Here is a 10,593-nt window from a genome sequence, read left to right on the forward strand (position 1 = left end):
GCACGTTGAAGAAAGGTGGGGAGGAATACCCAGCAAAAGCACATGCAGCCCCTTTAAGAGCTGACCCGCCCCCTCCAAGTAAAGTGCAACAAGGCTCCGTTTTCGGGGGAGGGACTCGGAAGCCCCGTGATTCACTGGGGATGCCTAATTAATCACAAGGGACTCCTGGAATGGGGGTGGGGGAGCTCTCAGGCATATGTTTGAGAATTCAGATCAGAAAACTGTGCAGCAAACCAAGCACAAATTTCCCCTGCATAAATGACCAGAGTCAGCTGGCTCCCTATCTTTCTTTTTCTAATGCAAAGAAAGTGGCAAGTGTGATGCAAGGATCTAAGGGAGGGAGGAACTGAAAGAAAGATTTCATTGCATGATCGTCAAGAGGAACCTTCTTTTTAGCAATCACAACTCTGTCTCACTTTCAAATTTAGCACTTTCAGGTTTAGCAAAGCTTTCTGAGCCCTATTCTAGAAAATTATTTCTCATCTGGCTCCCATTACCGAAGCTCCTTTGTGTGGAGAATCTAATAAAACTCCCTAATGGCCTGCGGCACATACTGCTGGGTTCTGATGGGGCTTTTAGGCCTTAGCTGCGAAGTAACCAAGGCAGTAGATAAGATGTGCATTGAGGTGAGTGATAACTTATTTGTCTCTTTATCGGGGTAAATGTGTCTTCAAAAGAAGATCAATAATTAATCTGTTGTAGTGTTTTCTTGCATACTAACATGTTGTTGCTTTAAAGGACAGAGAATTGCTGTAGGTGTGACAGAAAGATATCAGCTATAAAGAGGCATTTTGGTGACATTCACTGATGCTGGACAGAGGCAGGGAAATCTCTCCCCCCCCCCCCACCCCAGGCATTCTTCTTTGTTGAAAAGCAAGCAGACTTTGGTCCCGATCCAACTGAAGCGAGTTGCAGCTATGTTTCATTGACAAAAATGAGATAGAAATTGGTTAGCCGTTAATTTGTGCCGTTTATTTCAGCTAGAGTGAAATGATAACTAAGGCCCCCTCCTGTTAAGATTTGGGTGCCTTGGCATATCAACCCATGCAGGGAAACAGCAGCTTATCTAGAACTAAAGGATGAGAGTGTTAATTTTGTTATTGATTTGCACCCAGCTAATTTGGATAGGCACAGATCTTTTTCTTGCACTGAGAGCAATGTGTGACCTCACACCAGAAAGAGCATGGCGAGAGCAGGAAGCTCATTTTTTGATTTAGTTCACACAACATTTTACAGGGTGAGAGAACACAATGTTTTTGCAAGCAGGTTGCTAGAGCCAGAGGAATTATGATGAGACAGACCGCTGGTGCTTTTCATCTGTGCAGAGCTCCGGCGTCAGAACAGGAGCTTCCCTTTATAAGCAGTTTAAATTCACCTGATTTCTCTAGAGCCAGACCTTGTTAGTGATGTTTCCCCTTTTGCACACTTTGTGCCACAGGCAGGACAATCTTTTATAGCTTTATGTGATGAGACTTTTCACATTTATGCTAGTAGCTGAGCCACCCTTTCTGCTTGATCGAGCTATTGCTGCCTTCCTGAAGTGAAGAAAGCTTAGAAAGACTTGTTCAGTGTATTTGCATGTGCTGTTGGAAATCCCTTTTTTAAAAGTGGCAGCTTTTTAAAATAGTAACTGCAAAAATAGATAATTTCAGTTTTAGAATGGATCTTTCCTAGGAAAATAAGTGTGCCAGAAGATGCAGTGTTCATGTATGTGTGCGCACTCCTTTTACATTATGTTCATTATAGTTCTTTAACCAGTTCTTCAATTAACAACATTGCAATGGCAATTATCTACAAGGATCTTTCCAGTTTAAAAGGATTTGAGATAGCAAGTCTGGCAAAGATCTTGGCATGAGGACTAGGAGAAGTACTGCCAGCCAAAATATAGTTAACTCAAACTAGATGAACCAATAGTTTGACTCAGCGTAAGGCAGCTTCATATGTTTTCACAAGAATACTTTTTAAAATGTGGGGGGAGTTAGTATATTTTTCCTTTACCAATTCAGAAAATGTTTCCTATAGATTTTTCCCTGGAAGTGATGTCATGCTGTTGTTGATGGCTTTTTTTTTAAAAAATTTCTCCTACTGCCGCAGGAGCAGCAGCGGAAAACAGGAGTTGGGCAGGGGATTACCTGCCCCTGGTGGGAACCTGGAAACACTACCATATGAAGAGGGGAAAGGTTGCCTGCCCTGTCCTACCTTCTGCTTCTATTCATTTAACCACTTGGTAACCCACAAGAGGTCCATTCTTTCCTCCCATGTCTGCAATATTTACACAGAGCTATTAGTGACAGGGCTTTGACCTGGATGGCCCAGGTTAGCCTGATCTTGTCAGATCTCAGAAGCTAAGCAGGGTCAGCCCTGGTTAGTATTTGGATGGGAGATCACCAAGGAAGTCCAGGGTTGCTGTGCAGAGGAAGGCCCTGGCAAACCACTTCTGTTAGTCTCTTGCCATGAAAAAACCCCCAAAGGGGTCGCCATAAGTTGGCTGCAACTTGACACACACATTAGTGACAGGAGATTCGCCTGTCCCTTCTGTTGCTATCTTCCACAAGCGGGTGAAGGTTTTGTTGTTTTGCTTGGCATTTCCCCAGTGATCTCTGCCCAGTGTGGTGTAGTGGTTAAGAGCGGTGGACTCCAATCTGGAGAACCAGGTTTGATTCCCCACTCCTCCACATGAGCGGCAGACTCTAATCTGGTGAACTGAGTTTGTTTCCCCACTCCTACACATGAAGCCAGCTGGGTGACTTTAGGCTAGTCACAGTTCTCTTAGAGCTCTCTTGGCCTCACCTACCTCACAAGGTGTCTATTGTGGGGAAAGGAAAAAGAAGAAGAGTTGGTTTTTATATGCCGACTTTCTCTACCACTTGAAGAATCAAACAGGCTTATAATGACCTTCCCTTCCCCTCCCCACAACAGACACCCTGTGAGGTAGGTGGGGCTGAGAGAGCTCCAAGGGGAAGATTGTAAGCCGCTTTGATTCTCCTTAAAAGGTAGAGAAAATTGGCATATAAAAACCAACTCTTCTTCTTCCTTCCCAACGTTTTAACTTTTGTTTTTATCTTTTGTACTTATTTTAAGCTTTGGTTTTAACTTGTTTTAATGATGTATTTGGGTGGTGGTTTTAATGGTTTGTAAGATGATGTTGTAATTTTTTAGCCGCCTTAGTGGCTGTGATGGATACAGGGTTAAATGTATACTCTGAGGCTGAGGAATTCTGTCAGCCAATGCCAGCAGGCAGTGGGCGGAGTCTGGTGAGGTGACAGGAGGCTTCTTGGATGGAGAAAGAAGTTCTTGATCTTTTGGCTCTGAGCTCCCAAACTGTTCAGTTGTGTGTTGAGACTCTTAGAACCTGTGTGTTTACATGTTACCTAGCTTACCTAAACCACACCTGAGTGGTGACAAAGGGAAGATTGGGGTAGAGAGAGAAAACCCTTTCTTCAGTCACAAAGTGGGAGGTGGCTTGCCTTGGCTTTAAAGACTATTTTGGCTTTAAAGTCTATTGCCTTCAAGACTATTCTGCAGGCTTACACACTGGATCAGTAACTTGTTTTTAATAAAATGCACTTGTTTAAACATGGAACTATGTGAGGCATTGCGCCAAAGATATATTTATGGTTGTTGTTGTTTTTTGTTTGTTTGTTCACAGATTATTGCCAACAGAAGCTACAGTTGTGAAGATTTAGGACTGCGGCAGATTCCAGAATACCTGCCTTTCACTACAGAAGTCCTTGATTTCAGCTTTAACTCCCTTTATGTCCTTCAACCGTCAACTTTCAGCAAGCTAGAGGATCTGATATCTTTAGACCTAACGAGGTATGGTAGATTTTGCCATTGCGTAGATTCTTGCCACTGACTCTTAAGATGCTGACTGGATTTCTATCTTCAAATTTTAGAAGTCAGTAGTATCCACAATTGCTATTCTTCCAGCTTGAAGTACGAAAAGGTGTGAAGAAATGTCTTTTGCTAAAAGCCCTTGGAAGTAGTTGTACCTGCACATTTTGTAATTGTGGTATTTGACAATGGTCCATAGAACTTCTTCACAGTTGCTTCACTATCTGTGAAGTTATATTACTAACGGCTACCTGTAAACTCTCCAAGAATTTAACCTGAAAATGCTGCTTGAAGCTATGCTAAGTTACCAGCAGATGAGTAATACCGATGCACCTCACAGGACCAGGAACTGAACATGGCACCCTACAACGTACCATTATTTTACAGTAAACTCTTGGAGAATGGTCTGAATGACTGACAGTTTCTAGCCAGATATGAATTGATCAGTGTAATTCAGGGAAGTGACTGTGACTCAGTGGTAGAGCTCATCCTTTCTACGACCCAAAAATCAGCCCCTAGCAATCATTAAAGCAACACAAGTAGCAGCTGTTGGGAAAGGGGTTTCTTTCATCTGAGACCCTGGAAAACCACTGCCAGGACAGTTTTGAACAAGATGACCACACGCACACGTGAATCTGCTTTATAGTGAGTCAGATTGTTGGTCTATCAGTATTAAGAGTTATTGATTCTGACTGCCAATAGCTCTCTGGGGTCTCAGAAAGAAAATCTTTCTCATTACCTATGATGTGATTTTTTAGTTGGAGATGCCAGGGATAGAACCTGAGACCTTTTACATGCAAAGCAGATGTTCTACCACTGAACCACAGCTCCTCCATGTGGTCTAACTTAATATAAGGTAACTTATGTTCATATAAGATATCTAGAGTTGAAAGAGAGACTAGATGAAACTATCAATTCACATTATGGCCCTTACTGGAAAATGGTGCTTTTTCCATTCAGGGAGATACCACCTTTACTAGATTCTGGACAGTCAGATGCAATCTTCCTTGTTCATCTCTACTTGGTTTAAGGAAGGAAGGCTAAACTCTTCAACTTAGATCTTATGTACTCTTCCTCTTTCAGTGGTGGAACATGCCATCAAGTCAAAGCTGACCCCATTCAAGGCAAGAGATGTTCAGAGGTGGTTTGCTAATGCCTGCCTCCACATCATAATCCTCGTATTCCTTGGAGGTCTCCCATCCAAATACTAGCCAGGGCCGAAACTGCTTAGCTTCCAAGATCTGATGAGATTGGGCTACCCTGGGCTATCCAGTTCAGGGCTCTTCTTCTTTTACTCACAGTATTTTCAAACATTATATTGATGAGCCTCAGATTCAGATTTTATACTGATTCATAGCTAATCTGTAATGACTTCCAGTAGCTACACAAGTATTTTTTGACTGTCTTATTGTAATGATTGAGAGGCTACTTTAGGAGCCTACATGCCAAGGGTTGTGGAACATAAATATCCTAAATAAATACATAAACAGGGGTGGCACAAGCTTGAGCAAATGGGGGAAATACAAGTTACCATAATGTCCCTTGCCTGTCGTTGGACCCCCTTGAATTCCTTTGAATTGGTTTGATGCCCTGTGCGGGCATCAACAGTCAACAGAAGAAGGGGAGAGGTAAAGCAGCCATCAGTATGCAGTTGCTTTTATTTTTGAGAGAAGCAGAGCGGTATGAAGAGATGTTCTAGGCTAACATGATAAAAGTACCAATGCACAGACTCCTACCTGTTCCGCTCTGATTAAAGCAACTTAAAAGGGTTTGTTGGGTTCACTCCTGAGTGAATTGACCTGAATGTTTGCCAAACTTAGAAATGAAGGGGGGGGGGCAGTGCAGTAGGAAAAGACATGTTGGGGGTTTCCTCAATTATTTGTAACATAATAACTAATTATTTGTAACATTTAATGAAATGTCTTATCTTTTTGCGTCCGTACCATTTTCCCTCCGTTTGGTCTTGGAAACATTTTCCAAGCATTTAATGTTCGTTTCTGCGACAAACGCTTATATGATGGTGTATTTCTTTACTCCATTTTAAAGATGCTTCCTTTCTCCGCTCCTCCACTGGCAACACCCACTGGGTTGCCTGTCTCCTCCCATCCTACCCTGTCCTCCCCCTCTTCTCCTGCAGCCAGCCATTTCCCTTTTTGATTTTTTTACTGCTTGAACATTAGAATCTCCCCTTGTTGCGTTTGAGAGGTTATTTCTTTGCCTTTTTGAAAAAGCACACACTTCTTTCTCTGGTGCTCCATTGTGAATTGTTACCCCCCCCCCTTCGGCTGGGAGATGAATGGGGTGAGCAGCTTGGTGTAGTTTTATTTGCTGGAGTGTATGAAGGGGGGGGGAAGCGGTTGCATTTCCAGCTTGGTCAATAGAGAAGCGTTGTTTGGAAACATGAACTGGATTTGATCTTTAGGAATATGATGAGGCAGAAGGAAAAGGGGTTTCGGATTACGCTGGGTTCTGCTCAACTGGCTTCACTCACTGCGTCTGTTGTGCTTCAGGGAGCCAAGGGGTTAAAAAGGAGGCGTTTCAGAGTGTGCTTTATCTCATGTGCAACCGCAGCCAGCAGGTCTGGAGGAGAAGGGAAGTGGGGACAGGGTAAAACGATCTCAGGTAGAAGTGAAGAGGAAACATGCAGACAGAAATTTTGACCGTGCAGCAAAACCTCGCAGATTGAACACGAGAATATGCTGTAAATTAATGGTGCAGAAACAGCCTTTGTTTCCCTCAAGGAACCCTACACGTTTTGCATGCAGCTGTCTCTTAGAGTATTCCCACTGTAATAAGGCTGAATCTGAAAGAAGACGGCTGAGGGGAGACATGAAAGAGGTCTATAAAATTATGCATGGTTTGGAGAGAGTGGACAGGGAGAAGTTTTTCTCCCTCTCCCATAATACTAGAACACAAGGTCATCTGCTAAAGCTGGAGGGCGAGAGATTAAAAACAGATAAAAGGAAGTATTTTTTCACACAACGCATAGTTAAATTGTGTAAGTCCCTGCCCCAGGATGTGATGATGGCTGCCAGCTTGGAGGGCTTTAAGAGGGGAGTGGACATATTCATGGAAGAGAGGGGTATTCATGGCTGTTAGTTAGAATGGATACTAGTCATGCTGCTTACCTATTCCCTCTAGTATCAGAGGAGCATGCCTATTATATTAGGTGCTGTGGAACACAGGCAGGATGGTGCTGCTGCAGTCGTCTTGTGGCTTCCTAGAGGCACCTGGTTGGCCACTGTGTGAACAGACTGCTGGACGATGGGCCTTGGTCTGATCCAGCAGGGCCTTTCTTATGTTCTTATGAAATAGGTACTTGCCTGTTTATTTTTTTTTAAAAAAAACCCAATATTTACCATTATTTACATTACGATAACTGAATCTAAAGCATTTTATTATTTACTTCTTTTATACCCTTTCTCCCCAGTCGGAACCCAAAGTGGCTTCTGTCAGTCTCCTTTCCTCCATTTTATCCTCACAACAACCCTGTGAGGTAATCTTGACTGCAAGTATGTGACTGGCCCAAGGAAGCTTCCATGGCAGGGTGGGCATTTGAGCCTGGGTCTTTCAGATTGTGGTCCTACACTATGGCACTTCACCACACTGGCTCTTGCTTAGCTTCGGTTAACTCTTTACATAGCTCAGCAAGAGGCTAACAACCGTATTTTTCTTACCTCCCAAGCTTGCCAAAGCTGCTGCAAAATGTTAGCTCTTCTTGCTACAGCCTAACTTGTTTTCTTGTATTGTTCCAGGCTAACTAACAAACTGTAAACAAAAATAATTACTATTTTATTCAGTTTCTTCAGTTATATATTAATGGTTCATTTTAAAATATTGCATTACTGATGTCAGAATTGCTTTTTCTTTTAAAGGTGTCAGATTAATTGGATCTATGGAGGCGCCTTTCAAAGCAACTCTCACTTGGAGACTATTGTGTTGACTGGAAATCTTCTTCTGTTTCTGGCAGATGAAGCATTCACTGGACCCAATTGTTTGAAACATCTTGATCTAACTCAAACAGGACTCACTAGTTTAGCGTTTATCCCAATGCAAGACCTTGGCAACTTAGAGACCCTGATAGTGGGAAGCAACTACATCCAATCATTAGAACTCCCACCAGACTTTCCCACTAGGAATCTCAAGTACCTGGATTTTCAGATGAACATCATACAGGAAATATCGGCTAAAGATATAGCAGTACTAAAGAAAACTAGCAATCTAACTCTCATTCTTAAAGGGAATAATATTGCACACATTGAAGGAGGAGCTTTCAGTTCTATGTTTTTCTACAGTTTGAACTTCGGTGGTTGCACTCATCTTCCTGCCATCTTGGAAGGATTGCAAGGGGCCAAAACAGTTGTTCTTTGGCTTGGGAGCTTCGATGACTGGGACCATAGAATAGACATAAGCACTCCCATGCTGCAAAACGTCTGCAACATCTCTGCAAATGATCTCAATCTGCAGTTTTACCATTTTAGTCAGATCTCAGCTGACACATTTCAGTGTTTGACCAAACTCCAAAAGTTAGATTTGACCCACACCTCTCTTGATACGTTGCCTCCTGACATTGTTGGGATGAATATGCTGAAGCAATTAAATCTCAATATGAATAAGTTCACGTACCTCTGTGACATCCGTTCTGCTGCTTTCCCCAGCTTGACCCACCTCTTCATTAGAGATAATTCTGAGAAACTGAATTTGGGCTCTGGATGCTTAGGAACATTGTCAAAGCTTCAGCACCTGGACCTGAGCAACAGTCAGGTAGAAAGTTCAGACTGCTGTGCCCAGGAACTCCATGGTTTGAGCAGCTTGCGGCACCTCAACCTGAGCCATAACAGACGGCTTTTGTTGCACGGCATAGCCTTTGAAGAGGGTGCTGATCTGCTGACCCTTGATCTCACTTCCACACAGGTCACCACTAAAGGGTCCCAAGGACCCTTCCGCAATCTGCATCTTCTGCAGTCCCTGAACCTTTCATACTGTCAGATTGGCCCAAGTATTCAGCATATCTTGCAAGGTCTAGAGGGGCTCATTGTTCTGAACCTGCATGGGAATAACTTTGAATCCGGCACAATGCTGAATGACAATGTCTTTCGGCAGACGCCCAATTTAGAGGTATTAATTTTATCTTCCTGTGAATTGCCAGCTATACAAACCAAAGCATTTTATGCCCTCAGGAAGTTAAAGCACATGGACCTGAGCTACAATAACCTTATTGCATTCAGTTCAGATGCCTTTTCCAATCTCAGGAGCATTTATCTCAATTTTGCCAATAATAAGATCCGCATTATCCCACGTGATATGTTGACTAGCCTATCTGACAAGAGTGTAATCAATTTAAGTTACAACCCACTGGAATGCACCTGTTCCAATATTGGATTAACAACTTGGTACAAGCAAAACATAGATAAAATTGAGGACTCTGAAAAGACTGTGTGCTCGGAGCCCAAATCACTAGATGGTGTTAAGCTCTCCTCTGTAAATCTGTCCTGCAGACATCTCACTGCACAAATAATATTGATTGCCTTCGTTGCAATAACTGTAATTGCAGCATCCTTAATTCTGATCATACGTTTTTTAAAAAGGAAGTACCAACAAATTTGAGATCTTTAAAACAAAGGTGCACGATAGAGTTAAATTTCAGAGAGAAAAAAATACTACAAGGCAGCTTATAAGGAATGCTTTGTTTCTTCCCCTCTTGACATTAATATAGCATCCATTTAAGTTGGATGCTAAGTTCTGATGTTAGATAGTGTGGTGGCAAAGATTACTGCAGTGTACACAAGATAGAAAAGAAAGGCAGATTCAACTTTGCATATGCTAAATGGAATTCCACAGAAATCCATTCTCTTCGCTCAGTGGTATTGTAGGAGACTCCTGTAACCATAGCAGATGCAGAACAGTCCCTCTGTTAGTTGGCCATTTGTGTGGCAGACAACTAAATAGGCAAATAGTAATTTACCCTAGAAAGTAGGAGAGAAAATTAGGATGATCAGTTTTCTCCAGTGGCTATTCTAGCTCTAACTATAAATACTCTTTGGCCAGTGTGCTGTATTTAGTCAAGTTTACCTGTCTAGCATGGTGAACCCACTGTGGTACAGTGGTTATAGTACTGGACTAGGACAAGGGAGACCTGGATTTCAATCCCTTATCTCTAATAAAGTTCAGTAGGTAAATTGGTTCTTGTAGGTTATCCGGGTTGTGTGACCGTGGTCTTGGTATTTTCTTTCCTGACGTTTCGGCCACAGCTGTGGCAGGCATCTTCAGAGGAGTAACACTGTCCTTCAGTGTTACTCCTCTGAACATGCCTGCCACCGCTGTAGGCGAAACGTCAGGAAAGAAAATACCAAGACCACGGTCACACAACCCGGATAACCTACAAGAACCAATGAACTCTGACCGTGAAAGCCTTCGTCAGTAGGTAAACTTGGAGCAGTCACGCTCTCTCTCTCTCTGGGCTTAACCTACCTCACAGGGCCATTGTGAGGATAAAATTGGTACGTACATCAAGTCATAATCAAGTGACACAAGAATCCCCATCACCTGCTCATCCTCTACCAGGTGACCAACAAGTCTGCCTGTTGCTTCCAGAGGCCTTGCACTGAAAATGTCCCATTCATTATTTTAATTAATACAGGTTACCAAACACTTGTGTGTGTGCATACAAACTTTGGGGGTAAAAACACACACCTGTACATTCTTTTTCTTCAGTTCATAATGTCTTGTGGTTTTGTCTGTTTTATATAGGTAAAAGAT

At 42.6% G+C, this 10,593-nt stretch overlaps 1 protein-coding gene across 1 annotated transcript; it reads left to right on the top strand.

Moving 5' to 3' along the window:
- The first annotated feature begins 536 nt into the window (after positions 1-536).
- Positions 537-9,441, top strand: CD180 (CD180 molecule). The gene is made up of 3 exons (XM_056848896.1): positions 537-626; positions 3,650-3,816; positions 7,710-9,441. The coding sequence occupies exons 1-3, from the start codon at positions 537-539 to the stop codon at positions 9,439-9,441; spliced, it is 1,989 nt and encodes a 662-aa protein (XP_056704874.1).
- Positions 9,442-10,593: the final 1,152 nt, after the last annotated feature.

Source organism: Euleptes europaea, chromosome 4, assembly GCF_029931775.1.
Source record: "Euleptes europaea isolate rEulEur1 chromosome 4, rEulEur1.hap1, whole genome shotgun sequence".
Lineage (NCBI taxonomy): Eukaryota > Metazoa > Chordata > Lepidosauria > Squamata > Sphaerodactylidae > Euleptes > Euleptes europaea.